General features: G+C 49.9%; 3 protein-coding genes across 3 annotated transcripts; 1 reads left to right on the top strand and 2 right to left on the bottom strand.

Moving 5' to 3' along the window:
* Positions 1–87: 87 nt before the first annotated feature.
* Positions 88–6289, bottom strand: POLR2C (RNA polymerase II subunit C). Its single transcript, XM_021541194.2, has 9 exons — positions 6170–6289; positions 5927–5976; positions 5616–5684; positions 5456–5508; positions 5209–5337; positions 3974–4025; positions 3354–3522; positions 1251–1325; positions 88–599 (listed from the first exon to the last, which is right to left on the bottom strand). Exons 1-9 carry the CDS (start codon positions 6253–6255, stop codon positions 455–457), a joined length of 828 nt encoding a protein of 275 aa, XP_021396869.1. The 5' UTR covers positions 6256–6289; the 3' UTR covers positions 88–454.
* A 52-nt stretch (positions 6290–6341) lies between these two features.
* Positions 6342–13173, bottom strand: COQ9 (coenzyme Q9). Its single transcript, XM_021541190.3, has 9 exons — positions 13082–13173; positions 12238–12409; positions 11514–11649; positions 11015–11157; positions 10666–10750; positions 9383–9487; positions 8050–8205; positions 7630–7683; positions 6342–6452 (listed from the first exon to the last, which is right to left on the bottom strand). Exons 1-9 carry the CDS (start codon positions 13137–13139, stop codon positions 6417–6419), a joined length of 945 nt encoding a protein of 314 aa, XP_021396865.1. The 5' UTR covers positions 13140–13173; the 3' UTR covers positions 6342–6416.
* Positions 13090–20058, top strand: CIAPIN1 (cytokine induced apoptosis inhibitor 1). The gene is made up of 9 exons (XM_021541193.3): positions 13090–13217; positions 15049–15231; positions 15528–15680; positions 16524–16600; positions 16861–17029; positions 17249–17322; positions 17636–17751; positions 18277–18346; positions 18862–20058. Exons 2-9 carry the CDS (start codon positions 15075–15077, stop codon positions 18970–18972), a joined length of 927 nt encoding a protein of 308 aa, XP_021396868.2. The 5' UTR covers positions 13090–13217; positions 15049–15074; the 3' UTR covers positions 18973–20058.
* Positions 20059–20385: the final 327 nt, after the last annotated feature.

Raw genomic sequence — 20385 nt, 5'->3', positions numbered from 1 at the left:
CATTAAGTTAATGTCTATTGGAGAGAAGTAAATGATGTGACATCTCCTCTAGCAGCCTCGGATGAGCTTTCAGAGATAACAGAAAAATTTGGGGATAAGGCTTTATTCAGCACAGTAAAGAATGGACATGTAAATAAGGTAGGGTTGTGTAACAAAGGTGCACACTTCCCAATACCAAACACCACATGGCCAAAATCCAACACCAGAACCAAAACCCCAGGATCATTTGGAGACAAAGCCTGACCTAGCTAAGATGCTCACTGACTGATTCCCTTCCTGTTTTACCCTACACATCACAATGGCTGTTCCTGGGAAGGAGGGCCAGGGAAGAGGTGTCACCAGCCAAGTGCTGGGCCAGGAAAGGCAGAAGGAGATGATGGGGTGGTAAAAGCCTCTCCCCAGATCTCAGCCAGGCATCACTCACAGCTCACAGTACTCTCTTGCAAGGGCCACCTCAGTTGATAGTGAGGACATCGCTCTGGATCTCGTGGCTCAGCTGTGTCTGGAGGTCGCTCAGCTTCTTCTTGAGGCCGGACAGTGCGGACAGGACGATGGTCTCCGGGCGCAGAGATCCGCAGGACTCCACGTTGTAATAAAACCTCAGGTTACAAGGCAGGGGGTTAAGTCACCATCACCTCTGCAAGGAGGTGCAAACCCAAACAGCACATCATTCCAGCCCATCCACACCCACAGCAGGGAGATCTGCCTGGAATCCCAGCCACCATCATCATCATTCACCTCCCAAGCAGGCAGCAGCCAATGCTGCCCCTCTACAACCATCACACAACACTCACAACTTCATGGGCTGCAAGAGCACTTCTGGGATTGATTTCTGTTCAGCACTGTGACCTGTGAGCCAGCAGCCCCAAGCCAGGGATTAAGGGTGGCTGAGGCACATTTGCAGTGCAAATAACACCAGCAATCAGAGCATGAGACACGCACAGGTGAATGAATACCTTAAGCCAAGGTATTTCCCCTGCAGGCCTCACACCTCACTGGGTGTGCACCACCCTACCTGGCAACATGAGCTCAGGAGAACTGTCTAGTATCTCCCAGAGGGGAAAACCTGCCACATCGAGGCATATCACCACTTGATGCCAACTTCTGCCCTGCTTTTCAGGGAATGTCAGCTCCCTGGGCTGGCAGTTTCAGCACAGTGTAGACATTCTTCTATTAATGAGAGCCCATGAGGTGTACCCAGCCAGTCACCCCATCATCTCCCAGCTGCAGCACTGCATTCAGCTCCCTACCTCTCTGGCTTCCCATTGGGGTCATAGGGAGCCTGAGCATCCTCGTCGTCGATCTCCGAGTACTCGCTCTTGGGCCTGGAATCAGAGAGCAGAGAGGTTACACAGAGCCCCTGCTCCAGCCTGGCCCCACAGAGCCCAGGCACTGCTTGGCCCCAGTGAGCAAGCACTGGGGCTCACGTGCAGCACACAGCAGGGTGCTCATCAAACATCAAGTCACAGACATAAGCTCAGTCACACATTGTGCTTTCTGGCTCCTCATTAATGCCACAGAGTCATCCAGCAGCACTGGAAGAAGGGGATCAGCCCTGCTCTGCCCAAACTCAGCAAGCCCTGTACTGTGGCTCCATCCATCTACACTGGTACAATCTGGCAGGTGCTTACAGTGAAGGGATGTTGATTCCTGAAGGGACTGTGTTCATGGAGCCTGGATGCTTTTATGGAGTAATGGACCTTGGGTTATTTTTTCTTTCTAGTTCCCACTGGGCCAGGAAAGCACTGGAGTATTCCAGCACTCAAGTCTGTGAGGCACAGTTGGCTTGGACCCATCAGGAAAAAAATTTCCTGCACAACATACACCACCTGCATCAGTGAGATCCATCCTGATGTCCTGCACCTCCACTCCTCTATCAAAATCACTGCAATACCTGTGCATCAGTTAGGCAAACACATCTTTCTACCTGCTGCATCCCTTGGTTTACAGAGCACCACACCAGAGAGACTGTGTGGAACCACTTAATCCAAGTAAGAAAACCCAAAGCCTTGAGCTGTCTGAGAATCCAGCACAGAAAATCCTGTACCCACCAAGGTCTCCAGCTGGCCTTCCTCTGCCCCAGAGATGCCCAGAAACACTGATCCCAACACCCTGTAATCAGCTGCCTGAAATAAAACTCTATTTCTAAAACAAACCCTCTGCCTGTACAAACCACTGAGACAGATGAAGTGTTAGTGAAGGTGGGATTTCTTGTTACTCGCAGAAACACCCATTACAAAAATAGTGCAGAGGTCTCTATGACGCTGACTGTTGTTTCCATGACCCTGCTCTGCCAACAGGCCCAAAAAGCAACTAGCATGAAAAACTGAAACCAAAAATCATAGCTGGCCTTGGACAGCAGAAGGCTTTGGCTCTGTATTGTCTTTACAGGGAATCAGATGAACTTGAAAACACAGACATTGTCAAGAACTGGCAGCTCCAATATCAAACCTCTTTTGGGATTTTTCCAACTTTTACATATATTTTGCCTAAAACTTCTCAAAAACTGTTTCCTGGTGCCCTGTCTGTTTTATACCACACCAGGTTTGTGAGCCTGCCACTGATCAGTGTTTACAGCAGCACATCCACCACCCTGCCCAGTCTCTACTCTTAGCTTGCCCTGCCTAAAGCACCTGGTTCCTCCCTATGCTGCTGGCTCCAGAGTGCCCAGTGACACGATGTCTGCTAGGTGATCACTGGGATACAGAGCCAGGAGCAGCCCATGTACACATTCATGAAAAGGGATGCTGAATAAAGTCCTCACCCAAGCCAAACCAGGGCAGCAGCTTTCCAAAAGTAAAATATGTCACTTTTGGATGAGAAGTTGTGTGCTACTTCTGCAGAATGGTATTTCAGAGGAGAGGAAAGGGCCAGAGAGTGAAACCCTGCCAGAGCTCAGACTCCAGGAGTGAGGAGAGGTATGGGTTAAATCACAGCCATACTGGGAAAAATCAGTCTTGCAACCCAACCTTCCACTCTTTGCTCTCATAGCAACTTCTTCCATCTCACATGGATCTGTTCCTTCCTCAGATCTTACTCCAGCTCACAAAACACTTGCACAGGGAAGAAGAAATCAGGAAGAAGTGGTGAAAAAGGGCATGAAAGCAAGGCAAACCAGCAGTGATGGTATGTGAAGGAGGACAAAAGATGACCACAAACCAGTCAACCTGGTGTGCAGCTGCCAACGAGTGAGTGGCCTTGCTACCCAACCCCAGGAGCAGAGTCTGTGCAAGGGGATATGGCAGGCATGCTCCCCATCACTTACTGAGCCACATCATGCCCAGGGCTGAAGTGTAAGCTGTGGCCTGCTAGAAAACCTTTCCCAGTCCCTGCAGACAGACAGCAGGACATACCACTCCTCTGGTTTGGGGTACACCGTGTGCCTCAGCGCGTTGTCGGGGTCGTACTCGAAGGCCACGCCGGCCGTGGGGTTCCACTTGGCGTGCTCCTTGCCAAAGCCCTTCTTGGCATAGGCCCGCAGCCGCAGCTCCTGCCCCTTCCGCAGCTTCACTATCAGGATGTCTGCAAAAGCACACAGGGGAGAAATGAGTGTGCTGGATCACACTCTGCAAAGGCAGATTTTTGGTGCCCAGGAAGATGCCACCAGCATTCAAGGTTGGCTTGGATTCTTAGAGCGGCTTAGCTGTGTCCCCAGAACAGCTAAAGTAAAAAGGAGCTGCACAGGCCCCCGAGGAACAGCCAACAACACAGCATTTCACCTCCTTGCTGTCTCTAAGCTCTCACAAGGAGAGACAGGAGCACCTTCTGACACAGGACTTCAGTTCTGGGATAATATGAGTGGCATTAAGACAAAATGCCACCCCACTTGTGCAGTGACACCAGTTGCTCAGAAGTGTAATATTTACAGCTGCCTTATGGTTACACAGCTAGTAAAGGAAGAATGAGTTCAAAGAACCTGAGAGAAAAGGGAATTTCCCCCTATAGTTCTTATTCCCAGTGACCCACCACTCACCATCCTGCTCCACGTAGTCATTGGGGTCATTGTCTCTGCTCCGAGATGTCACCTGCAGCAGCCAGACAGAACCAGGCAAATCAGGGACAAGATCAGCCTGCATGAGTGCTCCAGCACAGCACATCTGTTTGGTTCCTAAAGTCACTCCCACAACTGCTAAAGATGACACACTGCACTCAGCCAAAGGCAAGTAACAGACAGCAGGCTCCAGCTGGGCTTTACCCAGGCACACACTGTCACCAGGCAGCAGGAGCAGCTCAGGTTGTGGTGACATCTGGATCCACCTCAACAGTGTACTAGAACATTCTCTATGACTCCCTTTGCCTCTGTCCCACTTTTGCACCACCAACCCTCCCCAAGACAACTGCACAGGTGTTTGGCAGCACTGCCCTGGCCCAGGCTCCTCACACTCTGCCATGCTGAGAGTCAAGAACCAGCAAGCCAGAGCCTCAGGGTAGCCAAGGATTTTGGGATGACGGGTGCAGGATGAGGCCACACTGCTTTGCACCCATCAGACAGCAAGTGAAAAACAGCAAAGCAGAGACGAGGGCACTGCCACACACGCTGCTCCTGCAGATACTCCTGCTTTGCTCAACCACTACAGTTAAAGTGGAGCTTTAGGCAATGTGAAATGTATCTACATTCCATGTGTTTGCCACCCTGCCTCAGCAGGAGCAGGGAGGTCATCCTTTCCTTGTACTGGGCACTGGTGAGGCCACACCTTGAGTGCTGTGTCCAGTCCTGGCCCCTCAGTTTGGGAAGTGCATCCAGAGAAGGCAACGAGGCTGGAGAGGGGCTGGGAACACAAACCCTGTGAGGAACGGTTGAGGGAGCTGGGGGTGCTCAGCCTGGAGAAAAGGAGACTCAGGGGTGACCTTATCACTCTAGAGAATGATAACCACTCCCTGAAGGGTGGTTGTAGTCAGGTGGGGTTGATCTCTCTCTCCAGGCAGCACTGACAGAACCAGAGGACAGAGCCTCAAGATGAGTCAAGGGAAATACAAGCTGGATATTAGGAAAAAGTTTTTAACAGAAAGGATGATGAAGTACTGGAATTGTCTGCCCAGGGAGGCAGTGGAGTCACCATCCCTGGATGTGTTTAACAAAGACTGGATGTGGCACAGTGACAGGATTTAGTTGAGGTGTTGGGGCTGGGTTGGACTCTATGATCTTTAAGGTCTCTTGCAACCCAGTGCTTCTGTGATCCTGTGAGCGCAGAGCGGGGTGGCACTGACCGGGATGACGCGCGGGTTGTTGGAGATGAGGTCGCGAGACGTCACGTGCCGGGTCTGGTCCTCGTTGCAGCGAACGTCCAGCGTGAACTCCACGGAGCACTCGGGGCAGAACTCGTCACACGTGCAGTCCTGGCACACACACAGACACACTCATGGGTGCTTTATGCAAGAAACTGCCAGAGCTTCCCATCAGAGCAAACACCCACCACCCTCAGAGTGATTCCCCACAGCATCTCGCTTGACTCACTCTGGAATATTGCATCTTATCCACAATGTCGTCGCTGGTGAGCGGGATGAGACCTGTGAGAAGCAGGAAATCAGAGGAACGTCCGAGTGAGACCACAAGAGCCCCTAACCCTGATTTTGCCCAGAACACACCTTCATCTTCCTCCCCAGCCAGCACTCACCCAGCCTGTGTGCAATGAACTCATCGTGGAGCACGGAGGAGTTGGCATCTATCTGGACCCAGTCAATGGCTGCAGAGAAAAGAAAGTCACAAACTGAGAAATACTCATGTGGGGGAAAAGCCAGCCTGCGAGGACACAGAAAACACTGCAGAGACACTGAGGCAGCATCTGCAGGGCACAGTAATGGGTGAACTCGGGTAAGGAGAGCCAAAAGCTGAGAGAAGGTGTGGGAGAACACGGAGAGAAAGTGATGGGAGCCACACGGAGCGCAGCCCAAGGCACTGCGACCACAGGCAGGTGAAAGGCCTCACCTATGATGGGGACCTCTGCGATGAACACTCTTCGAATGGAATTTGCCACCCTGAGGGAGGGAAACACCCGAGTGTGGGCATGTGTGAGGCTGCAGGCCCGCACAGACCTGGCCGAGGCTGCTGCGGGGCTTTGCCTCAGCGGCCCTGCCCGGCCGCACCGGCGGCGCCCGCGGGAAGCCGGGCCCACCCCCGGGGCCGCTCCACCCCCGGGCCTGTCCCCCCCGGCCCCGCGGCGGTGCTCACGCCAGGTCCGTGTTCTCGATGATGAACTTGACGTTCTCGTCCGTCAGCTCGGTGATGCGCACGGTGGGCTGGTTGGCGTACGGCATGGCGGCCCCGCCCCGCTCCCGGCCCCGGCCCCGCTCCCGCCGCCCGCTCCGCCCCGCCCCGGTGCGCCCGCAAAAAGAGTCCGTGCCAGGCTGAGTACGACTTTATTGGTGCCGGGGAAGGGCGGGCCGCGGCCCCGCCGGTGCTCGCCGCCGCTGCCGCGTCACCGGCGCTGGTTCAGCCCCGCCAGGTTCTTGATCTGTGGGCACAGGGAGAATGGGGTTTAGTGCCCCTGCCCCGGGCGGCTGCCGGAGCAGGCGCCGAGGGGAGGCCGGTGTGCTCCGAGCTCTGTGCTCTGGGGATGGTTTGAGTCAGGAATCAAACCGGAGCCGCCTCCGGCCGCCGCTCGGAGCGGAGCCTGCCCTCCCGGCCAGGCGGTTTCAGCTTGGGTTGATTTCTGCGGCCTCGGCAGTGAATCTCTGCTCTTGGGGCATTAGGCTGCAGAATGCCTGCAGGTCCTCCCGTTTATCTGGGCAGTGGATCTGCTGCAGGGACAGACCAAACATCGGCAGTGGGAGATAGCCCAGACCCGAGGGCACCGTGTGGATGTAAAACAGAGCCCGGGACTTCTCTAGTGGAGGATCCTTTTGGCATATGCAGGTATGAGAGAGGAGAAAGTCTGAGAGATACTAAATTCCACCACAACTGCAGGGGGAAGGAGGTGGGAGAAATCCTTAAGTGGCTTCATCGGTGAAAACAATGTCTAATTTATGTTCCAGCCTATTTGTCGTGTCCCGCCACAAGGTAAATGTATTGCTGATAACAAGGAAATCACTTTGTTGCTAAATGCAATGGGAGTTGTCCAAAAATAGAATCACAGTGAGGCCCTGAAGCCCTTCAAAAGTCACTCCTGGGAACACACAGGGTTATTTTGTATCCCAGAGCAAGTGCAGTTCCCTCTCCATGGCCGGAAAGAGAGTCCAGGACACTACCAAGAAGTAAATGAATTCTTGGAAGGACACTGAAGTAAAATGAAAGAGCTTGAGGAAGTCACCCTGCTGTGACTCAGGGACAGGTGCCACCTCCCAGGTATCCATGGGGCCACTGACCCTCTGTCAAGATTTCCAGCACAGGGCCTGGCACGGGGAGAGATCTTGTGACAAGCAATGGAGAAGAGTTGTATTTATTCTGATTACCTGTCTCTCATCCCTAAAGCTCACCCTGCAGCTTCAGACTTAATTTCCTTATGCTCTATTGAAGTTCTTTCACCACGAAACAGTGAACTAACCTCAAACTACCAAGGAAATCACCCTTAAATCTAAGTTATGAAAGATGATAGTTTTTCCATGTTGTCCTCTAGATTTGGGAGGAAAACACAAGCTAGCATTCAGAAGCATTCCTGCCCTCACAGCCCTGCTGGTTTCAGCATTACTTACAGTAACTGCAGCTCCCATCAGGCCCTGGACAACAGCTTCTCCAGTGGATTGTACCTGGGAGACACAGGGAGAATATGACCTTTTGCTTCCTGCAGTTGCACTCGTGGCCCCAAACACAGAGAGGGAATGCACAACAAAGTCTCTGCTACAGAAAGGTGCTGAAGCACTGCAGACAAGTGACAGCCACAGACAAGGCATATGGAAGGGATTTCCTGGGATGTCTCCTAACCACTGGGACAGTCTGACAAAGAGGGCACCTATATGTCAGTTTACTACAAACCAAATAATCATTTATTGATTTTGAACTGGCAGCAACAAGGGGGTCCCTCAGCAGACACGCATGATGGAAAAGCCAGGTGTGCCTGCATATATCCTTGTGCAGGAGGGATTTGCTGCATGCACACCTGTCCCTAAGCTTACCTGGCTGGCTGTGTTGCTCATGGTCATGGCATCAGCCACTCTGTTTGCCAGGAAGCGCCAAGTGTCCTCGAAGCCAGGGGACGAGTCCTGCATCATCACCAGCTCCGTGGTGTTGTAGATGCCAGTGAGCACAGCCCGCCGAGTGTACCAGTTAAACTGCAGGGGCACAGGGGGACAGAGAGACAAAGCTGTGCTCTGAGTGCACATCCAGAGTGCAGCTATCAGAGAACAGCAGGGGAGAATCCCACACCCACAGCACGCTCCTTCCCATAGAGAGGGATTTGCCATTTGGAGCTGGATCTCTCAGGGCCTGAGACAAAACTCTTTCTGTTCTCTTCCTGTTCCTAAGAACCCACCTGAAAGGGTCTCTGAGGCATGAGAATGCTCTGCCTGGCTCCTGGTGTTGGGAAGAGGGATCTGCTGTGAGCAACTTTAAAACCCATTACTGGGAAAGAGAGAGCAGGCTCAGCATCACAGCTTCCTTGGAAAACTCATGTAACCAGTTAGGAGGTGCAAACAGAACACAACTTTAGAACCTCTCCTAATCCCTGCATCAGTGAGACTTTAGGAACAGCTCAGTGCAGACACTGGCTCCAACATGTTGATTTGACTTGCATAACACATAAGGGACTTTCAGTTCCTGAAGCAATTGTGTTCTTTCAGTTGTCTTCTGGTTTATCCCTTTAATTTTTCTGCTGTCTTATTTATTTTTCACAGCAGTAGCTTCTCTTTTATACACAGATAAAAGAAGCTTATTAAAGTAGTTTGTTAAAATGGTTCATTTAGCTTTTTCCATCTCACCCTACATCTGTAAGAATTAAAGTAATTTATTAATTGCTATAATTAAGGTTATAATTTTCTTTTATTTCCTGCCAGAAAGATGAAAGCTTTAATAAGCTACTGGTATTTTTAGGTAGGTTCTTTAAAGGTTTTCAAGTCAAGTGTGTAAATGCTATTGCTGGTAGCAGAGAGCCATTTGACAGACTACTGCTCACTTACTGAAAACTGGATTAACTTCTCAGTCTCAAAATCTCAACAACTTTGTCTGTGCCTTCAAAAAAGAAAAAAGAGCACTTAAGAGTTTAGGAAAGCAGGTCCTTTTAATTTGCACTAATCCCATTGGCAGTAATTTGCATTTAGTCTCAGTGGCTCTTAAGTCTCTTTAGAAATTAGACTGTGGTTTATAAGGACCCTTGGGTGCCTCTGAAATGCCTTCTTCACTCCACAAACAAGCCATTTGCAGAGGGACTTAGCCCCACTCCTATCTGAACCCGTGATTTTGCCAAAGTGCTGAGGGGTAGAACCAGCTTGTGCCCAAAGCACAAGGACTCACATCTGTGGACTGGTCCCCAGCATAGTGCCAGATATCATCAATCATGCTGGTGAGGAGGTTGAGACTGGAAGGGATGTTACGTGGGAGCAACAGGACACTCAGGGCCTGCAAACCAAACACACACGGAAATGGGAACCAAAGAGAGAAGGATGTAACAGTAAAAGAGACCAACACTGCTCTGCCCTGCTATCTTTTCCCTGTTGCTGCTGACTTGCCTCCAGCTCCCAGTGACAAGTTCTCACAGCTCTTTGCAGTCTTTACAAGCAGTAGGATGTGCAGGGAACACACAGTGTGGCTCGTAAGTTCAGACCTCAGCCTGTACTGGAGCTGAAAGATCCCTGCTCAGTTCAAACATCCCTGTGCTGTCTCTCCTGAGCTGCCTCTCTGCCATGGAAACATCAGAGCCTGAGCTGACTCACACTGTGCTGTGCCCCTGTGGGCAGGGAGTCACATCTCTCATTTCTCTGAATTTGACTTTGAACTCAGAGCTGCAACCAAGGGCAGAACAGCGCCAGCCATAATGGCCCTACTGGGATTCTGCAGCCTTTGAACGTAATCACACAGTGCCAGGAGAGACACAAACCACCCACATCCTTCACAAGGCAAATTATGCTAATCTGAAAGAAGAACATGACGTCTGTACACTCTCTCTGTGCATGGGGTGCAGGATTCAGCTGCCCAGAGGCCAGCAGGGGCTCTGGACAGAGGCTGACCTTGCAGCAATCTTTGCAGCCCAAGATTAGGAACTCTTTGCTTATCACTGTAGCCACAATCCAACTCCCTTCCCACTGTGGGAAGAATGGCTTGAGAGTTAAATTTGAGTTTAGAAGCATGAAGCCCTCTCAGCTCACAGCTCTACCCTCTACCCTGCAGGTGTTTGTCAGTCACACACTCAAAGGACAGTTCCCTGCAGCAAAGCATTTCTACATTTCCAGGCATGAGGTGATCCCAGTGCAGCCACAACAATGCTGCACAGAGCCTGACTCGCAGTGACCCTGCAAACAGGACTGAGCAGAGACACAGGTAATCCCCCTGGGGATGCCAGATGGGTGGAGTGAACAACAGAGAGCTTGGCCTTTCCAGAACTTCGAGAAACAGTTGCTCTAAGGTCACCTTTAACTGCCTCCTTCCAAGGCTGCTCTCCTCTTCAAGGCTACTAATCATTTGAAAGCAGCCGGGGCTTCATTTACTACCTTGAACTAATCTGGTGGAGAGACTATGTTGAAAGTCACAGGGTATTTAAAATACACACAAAAGAGACAGTGTTGATATTACTTTTATACCTGGGGCCATTTCTCAATATATGGAATCAACATCCTCAGTCTGGCTTCCACAGCATCTCTCAGGAATTCATCTATAGGCTTCTTCCTGAGTAAGGAAAAGAAGTTAAAAAGAATATCCAAGTTAAACTCAATTCTGATCTTGAAAGATCAATCTCCACCTAGTTGAGCAATAGATAAGCAAAGTATTATATATCCTTCATGCCTTTGGTCCTAGTCTGTATCTGGGAAGATGGTTTTATTTGGGTAAATTATACTTTTAACTTAAAGCATCTGTGTTCCAGGTGGCCTCTATGTCTACTCAGCTCCCAAAATCTGCAAAGGAAGACATTTGTTCACACCCAGTACTCACTCTGCTTCACCCAGCTGCACTAATTTCTGCTCCTTCCTCAGCAGCTCGGACAATTTGGTGTTACACTCAGACACAAAGTGCAAGATCAATTCACTGCCATCACTGTGAAACAGCCCTGCTGCAGCAACAGAGAGGCCCAGGGTCTGTAGGGAAGAAGAGAGAACGACAGACCAAGTCAGACACTGCAAAGCAGGATCCAGCTAGAAAAAAGTTGTATTTAATTTGTGAAAGACATGATGTGAATTGAAACAAAGCAACACTGCATTAAAAAGTACTTCCTAGACACATTCTCTCTTTAGGATTCACTACTCTGCACTGTGCCTTAGTCTATCTCTGAAGGGGTTATCCTGTAGCAGCTGGGTCTCACTCCTGCCCAGTAGCATTTGCTGACTAGGATGCATCGCCCAAGAGTATGTGGGGGAAGCATGCAGGCCTGGCTGTCTCTGCACTTCAGCTCCATCCAGTTTTCAACTGGTTTGTTGCTTCTCTCCCCACATACCTTGGCTCCCTCTGCAATGGCCTCTGCAGTCCAGCCATGCTCAGGCACAAACTCCAGCGCCGCTGTGAGGATTCGATGCTGCAGCTGCTCCTCGCTCTCATAGTCCTCAGACTCCTGGCCGCCCTGGCCAGTGTAACTATGAGAAGGTATTGTTACAGTGAGGGGAATGTCACCACCAAACAGCAGAACCCTGGGCTCTGCCACTCACTCGCTGACACCAGGCACATTTTGAGGCCTGCTTAGTATAAACCTGGCCTCCTCCAGTATAATCCTTCCCTGTCTAGAAAAATTATTCTTAATGAACCTTTGCTGAGAGAGAAGAGAAAAATAAGGGAAGGAGGGCTCAATGGAAATGCCTCCATGGTGACTAATCAGCCCCACATCCCCCTCCTTTACAGAAAAGTAAACTATAACCTTTTCCAACGTGAGCTTTATACTATGGGTGTATGGACAACATACAGTCCCTGTTTTTTTAGATGCACCAAAAAAACCCAGAGCAAAGACTTGTGCTTTGCAGAAAGCTTCCCTCTTGAAAGCAAGCCCCATACTGTTTCCATGGTGGAATCTGCACGGTCACAGCAAACCAGCTCTCCAGCTGCTGCAGTCTGGGACTCCTTAACTCTGGATCTCGTTGTTTTTCAGTTTCAGATGTGAGGTTCAGGAGAGCAAAAGCCTTCCAATCGCTCTGTCAGTGGGACGGTGCTAGAAGGAGCTGCTGAGTTACCTGGGATGAGGGCCCTGAGGTTTCTGTTCAGGCTGGTGACCATCTGGAGGTGAATCAAAGTGCTGCTGAGAGGAAGATGCCAATGGCTCCTTCCTGTGCTCATCGGAGGCTCTCCTCAGCGCGGCCGAGGCCTGCAGAGCACGGAGCGGTGGGTACTGCTGGCACCTGACCACTGCAAGGGAAACCAAGAGTCACATCTCCTTCCAACTCCAGGAAGCACAGAAAATTAAGGTGAAGAGAGTTGTGGTGAGTGCAGCTGAAAAGAACACGAATTCATAGTGTCTTTTTTTACGCTTCTGCTAAGTGCTAGTCTCAGCTGACCTCATGTCTATGTGAATGAAGCAAAATGTTTTGTGAGGGAAAGAACAGAGCAGTTTCCCAATCTTGGACTGGAAACCAGGCACCCAAACATGCCCTCTCCCCATTTTGGTCCCCGATTCAGGAGTTGGGAGGAAGGTGTCGATTCCAAGCAGGGGATATAAGGCAAGTCCGACTCGGGAGCTGAAGAGCCCTGACACGCCACACACTAATCCCTGCGCGATTACCCAACGACACTCTGGGGGAACTTTTCATTGAGTTGCTGTTTTTTTGACTCGGCGGCTTTTTAAAATAAATTGCGTTTCACGGCCCGCGCTTCTCACGAAAACCACCACCGGACAACCCCTTCACACCCACCCGCGCGGCGCCCGCCGCGCTCCCCTCACACCCCGGCGCCCTTCGCCTCACCTTGCCCCGCCCCGCCCCGCCCGCCGGGGGCGCGCACGGGGGCGCGCACGGGGGCGCGCTCTCCCCTCCCTCCCCTCCCCGCCGCGCGTCCCGGGCGCGCGCCCCCCCCGCCCCTCACCCGCGCGGCCCCGCCACAGCCGCCAGCCCGCGCGCCGCAGCCCGCCCGCCGCCGCCATCTTGGAAGCGGGCAGAGCGCGATGACGTCACGGTGACGGCGTCAGGCCGGGACGGGCGAGCGGGCCGAGCCGCGGGAGGTGAGCGGGCCGGGGCTGGCGCCCCCCTTTTTACCCTTAAAAACCTTTCCTGAGGCCTTGTCTGAAGCGCTGGGGGTGGGTGTGGGTGTGTTTCAGTAATTCCTTCACGAAATTTCCTCACGTCTCCTGTCCTTGCTCCCGCTGAACCGTCCCTGCTCGGTGACCGAGAGGTTTACTGGGCCCGTTCCCCATGCGCTTGAAATGCGCACCCGCAGTGGGGCCGGAACGCCGCCGGAGCGTTCCGGGAACCGGGAGCCGGAGCGTTCCCGGCCGCTGGAATCCGGCTGTGCTGCGTCAGGAGGCTGCAGTTTGCAGCCCTGGAATGGTTTGGGTTGGAAAGGACTGCCAACATTATCCCATTCCAACACAGCAACTTTCTAGTCTATTGAAGCGGAACATGCGCTATTGTTTAACCCCTTCCTTGCCCTGTTCCTCAGGGACTGTTAAATGCGTGTGACATGGAGATAAGGGCCCTCTTCACACCATCCACACGGGATCCTCGGCCTCCTCGCAGCATCTCGGGGAGGTGGTGTTGCTCTTGATGCAATTTGGGCTCTGACTGATCTTGCAAGGTCATAACGTGCTGTTCAGAGAGGCAGCTGTGACTTCGGATTTATCTTTCCCACCTTAGCCTAGCAGCTTAAGTATCTTTTGAGGTTTTGAGCCTTCTTCTTGGGAAAGGTGACTTTTTAATGGGATTAATATGCATGATTACAAATGTTACTGTCTGCTGTAGCTGTTTAGCTTGTGTCACAAACCAGCTGTGAGATGTTAAAACCTGCAGTCTATTCCCTACTGGGGTTGTTTTAGTGTGATTTCCTACCACAGTAGCTCAGAAAAGGTGCAGATTGTCCTATTCTGAACTTGTTGGCAGTTTCCAGGAGGGTGGGGGAGTCCACAGCACACAGAGCCAGAGGAACTGTGGGTCAAAATCCACTCTCCATCTCACTGCAGTAAAATTTGATACAGCATACCCATGAGCTGTGCTTTAGTGACAGTGTGGTGGCAGTAAGGCATTACCTAGGATGTGTGATGTAGTGATTCCTGGTAAAGACCTTGCTTACAACTGTCTCTCCAGAAATAGGTGTGTCATTTCCAGCTAATAAAAGATAGACTGGGCAACTGTTCTGGTCAACAGTGGTCTCTGTGGTTGTGTTAAATTAGGAAGAAAATAGGTTTGTGTTGGATAGAGGAAAGAGGGGAGGTCATGAGGTTCAGTAGCTGGTGCTGCTATGAGAAGTGGTGATGATGGGATACTATTGCCATACAAAGAATACAATCTTATATAAAATATCAGTGGAGACAGCTTTCTCAAAACTGTCATTGCACGTTCTGTTCCACTCCTCTCTCTCTGTACTTTGCTCATCCAGTGCCACCAATCGTAATGGTGGGAAGAGCCTCAGTCTGGAATGCTGGGAAAGTTAATTTTTTATTCTCATGTACTGCATAAGCAAGCTCTGCTAGGTCCTGTTTGGAGTAGGAGACACAAGGCAGTGTTTAATGTCAAATATCTATCACTGCTCAGGAAATCCAGAAATCCTGTGTTTGTCTTGTTCAGATTTTTAAGGAAAGCAGGTAAGTTTTTTTGTTATTTTGTTGGTTTCTTTAAAGCATGGCATGCAGTCTCCCAGCAATGAACTGGAGAGAAACTGAATTATTCCCTGAAGTGTAGCTCTTTCTTCACATCCTGCTAACGCTCAATTTGTGGGAACTTTGTGTTGCCCATTTCCAGAAAATTATCCCCGTTTATTAAAACAACTCCGCTGATTGAGTCACAGTGCACAGAGGTTCGTGCTGTGCTTGGCACTAACCCTTCCTCTCTCTCCCCCAGCCCCTGCCACGTTTGCTGCTGCTGGAATGGGGGAGTACGGAGTGGCTCCAGGCCAGCGCGTGGCCATCATCTGGGACAGCTCCTCGCCGGTCGAAGCCCTGAAGGATTTGGTGAATAAAGTCCAGTCACTGGTGGGAGCTGATAATCATATCTCTGTGGAAAATGTTAACCAGCTGCCTCAGTGTAAGAATGAGCTTAATTTTTCATGTTTCCTTCAAAGGGAGAGGGTTCTGCTGATGTGTGAGCCAACACCTTCCCACTTTGGGAGTCAGCACTCAGAACATTGACAGCACCTGCTGCTGACTCTTACCCTGGGCAGTAAGCAGGAAAAGTGATGCACCCTGGCTGTGCTTCTGTGATTGGTGACTTTAATCAGTTCCTGCTGTTGTACTCAAGCATGAGGGATGAGGGAGGTGGAACTGGTTTATTAAGCCGTGTGTGTACATGTTAAAATGTATTATCTTGCTCTTTCTTCACAGCGGCTCACAGGGAGTCCAGTTTTGATGTAATCCTCTCTGGCATGGTACCAGGCAGTACAGCACAGCACAGTGTGGAGCTCCTGGCAGAAGTAGCTCGGATTCTTAAGCCAGGGGGCCGTGTCCTGTTGAAAGAACCAGTGGTTACAGAATCAGGTGAGAGAATCTTGCTTCCTTGGCAACATAGCATTTCTCATGAGGATTTCTATTTCAGAGAATTAGAAAGGACAGGAGCTCAAATCGACTCTGAGAGATTTTCATTCTCCTGCCACACTAACTCAAATCACAAGGTTTTTATCCTATGCTTATGCTAGTGTCCATCAGAGATTTTTGCAGACACTCTCCTATCAAAAATGCTGGATAGGCTTCTTCCTAAACTACATTGAAAAGCTTCAGTGACCGCTCTTTTCTCCTCAGAGGGCAGTGTTAAGTAGTTGTAGATGTTGTGTTTCTGAGGAGCTCCTTAAGTGGTTTTAAAAACAGGTGACAGATGCTGAAGAGATTGCCCCAGAAGTCCATTGAGAAATAGTTATCCAGAAAAGGTTAAAAGTCTTTAGGAGAAAAGCCAGAGCACCTGACATGGGACACCTGGAGGAGCCATGAGAATGCAAACACAAGATGATTTCTTAATGTAGTGTGTTCATTTAGGAGTCCATGTTTTGAAAACTTCATGAGTAGTTTAATAGGCAGAAATGTTGGGGAGGGAGTTTGTTTGGGTTTTTTTTAATCTTTTTTTGATGGGTTTTGATTGGATTGTGAAATGTTTTGGCATATATAGAACATATTTGGAGCTAAATAGCTTTGTGACCCCACACTGTTCTAATGAACAAGCTGCTGATGCTTTTTCTGGTTCATTCTGCTGTCAACTAGAAAGGGTCCAATTTTGGTACACAAGTTTGGCTTGAATACTCCCCCCTAAAATTCTTGCTCTTTCAAGTTTCTCGGTGAGCTCTGTTCTTGTTCTTGCCTCCTCCTACTCTCTGCTTTTGTGTCTTGCAGGAAACAATGGCAATATCAAGACAGCAGCCAAGCTCCGCACAACTCTGACTCTCTCTGGATTGGTGGAAGTGAAGGAGGTAGGGATGTGTTTACCATTTCCAGAAATGCTCTCTGGCAGTTACCCAGGGATTTTTTGGGTAATGAGGTTTTTAGCTACCCTGGTTTAGGGTAAATGCTGTAAATATGCATGGCCACTGCCTGGCACAAACTTAAGTTACTGTCAGCATAGTGGTTTTCCTTAGGATTGAAAATACTGACTATCTGTTCACTGGAATGCTGGGCTTGGTGTTAAAATAAAGAGTTCTGTATAAATTTAACCTTAAATCTTATTTGGCAGCTGCAAAAGGAGGCGCTGACCCCAGAGGAGGCCCAGTCTGTTGGAGAACATCTGGGTTACCAAGGCAATGACCTTCTCATTATTCAGATAGAAGGCAGGAAACCCAATTTTGAAGTGGGATCCTCAAGTCAGATCAAACTTTCCTTTGCCAAGACATCTGGTCCTTCAGGTAAGGAGTGGTGCATGCTGAGTATCTGGATTTCTTGGCTCTCAGTGACAGGCATCACTTGCAACAGGAAGAAAGTTCCTGAGTAGGGAGTGCTACAGTAAAAAGCTATGAAATGGGGCTTTCCAAAGTTGCTTGAACTTTTTTTTTTTTTTTTTTTTTTTTGAGTAGATGGGGCAAAGGCTGGAATAACTACTATTTCTTCCTTTGTTTTGGCTCCAGGAAAACCCTCTCTGGACCCAGCTGCTGCCAAGCTGTGGACACTGTCTGCCAATGATATGAATGATGAAGAGATGGTAAGTGGTTTTCTTTGTGAGGTTTTGTTGTTCCTTCTCTCTCCCCATTCTTTCCTATCCTAAATACTTCCAGTCATGCCTCTTAGGAAGCTTTACAACTTCAGAGGTAGAAAAACCTCCCTAGGGCAAATTATCTCCTTCATGGGGTCTAGAGAGCTCAGTGATGTGGTGAGGGCAGAGAGGAGACAGGGATAAGAGGGCAGAGCTGCAGCACTTTAATGCCAGTGTACAGATAGCACCATTTCTTTGAACGTAACTCAGCAGTGTCATTCCCTACTGAAAAGTCTTTTTGTCTCCCATGGTGTGTTTTCAGGATCTTTTGGACTCTGATGAGCTGTTGGATTCAGAGGATTTGAAAAAGCCAGATCCATCATCCCTCAGAGCTCCATCCTGCAAAGAAATGGGGAAAAAGAAAGCCTGCAAGAACTGGTCAGTGCTGGAATTCATGTATCAGTGAACCTTTCAACTGCTGTAGTAAGCGTTGGAGGGATTTAAAAAAGATTGTAGGCAATTTGCTGGTTTTCAGAGCCTAACTCTCTTAGTTCATGTCCTTAATTATCTTAATTATTGGAATGTAAATCCAAATACAGTGAGAATTGACCTGTGACTACTGCAAATTATCACAGTGGTGTACATTATCAACAGCCATCTTGGAGGTGACTGCATAGCTTGTGCAGCTTGGCTAAAACCCTGGTTTCTCACATTCCAAGGAGAAACAGCACATGTAGCAAGTGCTGTAGTGTCATTTCCCACTCAGTTTAAACTTGAGGAGTGTTTCAACACTTGTTATGCAAACCGTGGTGTTGAAGAGCAGAGTGAGGAGCGTGAGTCCCAGAGTCAGCTGTGTGGTGTGACAGAGCGAGGGCTGTTGCATGTGAGTAGGACTGGCACAAGTGTTGATGACTCATGACCTTTAAGCAGATAGATGCAGGTGACTTCTTTGTTTTTCTACAGCACATGTGGCCTGGCTGAAGAACTGGAACAGGAGAAGAAGAGTTCACAGCCTAAATCTGCCTGTGGAAATGTAATTAGTAATTTTTGTCTTTATACTATGGTTTGCAATATGTGATCTCTGGGTAAGAATTGTGTTCCCTAGTCACTGCAGCCTGAACTGGATCACTGCTTCCACACACTGCCTGTGCAGTTTCTGCAGAGCTTCAGCCTGTGCCCATGTGCTCTGTACCAGCACATGCAGTCTGTTCTGACTCCCTGGGGGAATTAGAGTGAGCAGTGACCCCTTCCCTCTCTGCTCGTGGCCTAACTGGGGACCTGCCCAGAGAGGATTGCCTTGTGGGAGCTCAGGGGGCTGCCCCAGCCTGGGCACACCAAGTGGGGTGGAGACTCATTTCTGTGTGAGCCTGCACAGCTCTGCCACCCACACTGACCAGATGTGTTGAGAAGGGGGTAAAAGGGAAGCAGTTTCTGTGCTCCTAGATGCTGAGGAGCATGACATCTCTTGACCTGGAGAAACCATATCACAGGGGCAGAGACCTGAAAGTGGCACCTGATTACAGAGAGTGCTTTTCTTTCCCTTGCCAGTGCTACCTGGGGGATGCATTCCGCTGTGCCAGCTGCCCTTACCTGGGGATGCCTGCCTTCAAGCCTGGGGAGAAGATTCTTCTGCAAGAGAACCAGCTGCACGATGCGTAACAAAGACATGTCCTGCCAAGGACTCTGCTGCTTTTCCATCACTCTGAAGTTCTTCCTGCAGTCCTCCTCATCCTCTCAAACTCTTGCTCTCCAGTCAATACTTCATGTGGGGAGGGACTCTGCAGGCACTGACACTGCTGTGAGCTCACCACTTGTCATCAGCCTTGGGCTACCTGATCCTCTGGGGACAAGTCACGTATTAGACTTCATGTTACACCTTGTTTTGGCTGACCTGACTTGATCCTGGACGCTGGCTGTCACAGCGTGTCCCACCAGCAGAGGGAAGTACAGTCACGTGTCAGGGTGTCCTTGTGTGCCTGTGGCATTTCCCATGTCCTACAGCTCTAATTAGTCCTGATTGTCCCTGGTGAATCAGCAGCTCTGCCTCAGTCCCCAGGGTGCTGGGCTCCTGCTCTCTTTGAAATTTTAACCCGAAGCCCCTTACGTGGAGATGGTTCAGCAGCTCCTGTGGCAAGTCAGGAGCAGGGAGGACACTTAGCAGTATGTACTCTTAGCAGTGTGCATGGGAAAGGCTGGCAGGCACGATGAATTTCCAAGTGTATTGGGAGCCCCATCTCTTTTCAGCAAAATGACAAAGATTCAGTCCCACCAAGAACTCCTGCCTTTAAGGCAGGGAGCTGGTGAAACAAGATCTGTCTTGTCTTCCCACAGCTTTCAGTCCAACACAAGCTGACAACACAAGGGCAATCTGAGACCATCACCTCTCTTGGTGGTTACCTGAGTGAGTTACCTGCAGTGTCAAATACATAAGAACATAGCAATAACTTTGTGGTGGCCCTCTGCTCCCTCTCCATGAGATACTATTTATTTGTGTAGTTACTACTAGTGAAGCATCCTGCAGGTGTGGGATCAGGGTGCTGTTCACTTTTTATGCTGGGCTTGCTTCTCACCCAGGGAGGGGGAGGAGGAAAGGCCACATTCAGTCTCAGTGGGGACTGCTTTGTTTGGAGCTCTTGCCCTACAGGATGTGATTTCTTGCTGTGTGTGACCTGAGTTACTGAATTCATGGAGGGGGCTGGGATGAAAGGCTGTTCTGTTCTTGAAATAAAAGTGACCAATAGTAAAGCCTTTGTTTTAAGGCTGGTATTAGTGGTATTCTAAGTGTTCCTCCTTCTACTCAGCCTCTCAAGTGATTTCTTAAACTGTTCAAATGCTAGATTGCATCTTGGGGTTCTCCATAAGTTGTTCCTCTGAAAACTTGACTTGAATGTGTGGTATGCACTGGAAACAACAGATATTAAGGAAAATTTAAGAAAACACCTTTCTGTGACTGTTCCAGATGATGCTCTGCCCTAGGCTGTCACTGGTGGGATTGAAGCCTCTTCCTTCCAGAGGAAAAGCTTTCCCAGAACTCTTTCACTCCTCCCCAGTCCCTGCTTCTGTCATCAGTGA

The sequence above is a fragment of the Lonchura striata genome, chromosome 13 (assembly GCF_046129695.1).
Source record: "Lonchura striata isolate bLonStr1 chromosome 13, bLonStr1.mat, whole genome shotgun sequence".
Lineage (NCBI taxonomy): Eukaryota > Metazoa > Chordata > Aves > Passeriformes > Estrildidae > Lonchura > Lonchura striata.
Note: the sequence above shows the minus strand (reverse complement) of the source record. Positions and strands in the feature narration are given on the sequence as shown.

Coding starts and splice junctions, on each gene's coding strand:
- POLR2C (XM_021541194.2), bottom strand. CDS start 6,255: ATGCCGTACGCCAACCAGCCCACCGTGCGCATCACCGAGCTGACGGAC. Junction 3,523..3,973: donor TGACTACGTGGAGCAGGATG/GTGAGTGGTGGG, acceptor GTGCTTTTGCAG/ACATCCTGATAGTGAAGCTG. Junction 600..1,250: donor CCCAATGGGAAGCCAGAGAG/GTAGGGAGCTGA, acceptor TTGTAACCTGAG/GTTTTATTACAACGTGGAGT.
- COQ9 (XM_021541190.3), bottom strand. CDS start 13,139: ATGGCGGCGGCGGGCGGGCTGCGGCGCGCGGGCTGGCGGCTGTGGCGG. Junction 11,650..12,237: donor CCTCAGGGCCCTCATCCCAG/GTAACTCAGCAG, acceptor ACCTTCTCATAG/TTACACTGGCCAGGGCGGCC. Junction 6,453..7,629: donor TGATGGGAGCTGCAGTTACT/GTAAGTAATGCT, acceptor CTGTGCCCACAG/ATCAAGAACCTGGCGGGGCT.
- CIAPIN1 (XM_021541193.3), top strand. CDS start 15,075: ATGGGGGAGTACGGAGTGGCTCCAGGCCAGCGCGTGGCCATCATCTGG. Junction 17,030..17,248: donor CAAGACATCTGGTCCTTCAG/GTAAGGAGTGGT, acceptor TTTTGGCTCCAG/GAAAACCCTCTCTGGACCCA. Junction 17,752..18,276: donor AAGAAAGCCTGCAAGAACTG/GTCAGTGCTGGA, acceptor GTTTTTCTACAG/CACATGTGGCCTGGCTGAAG.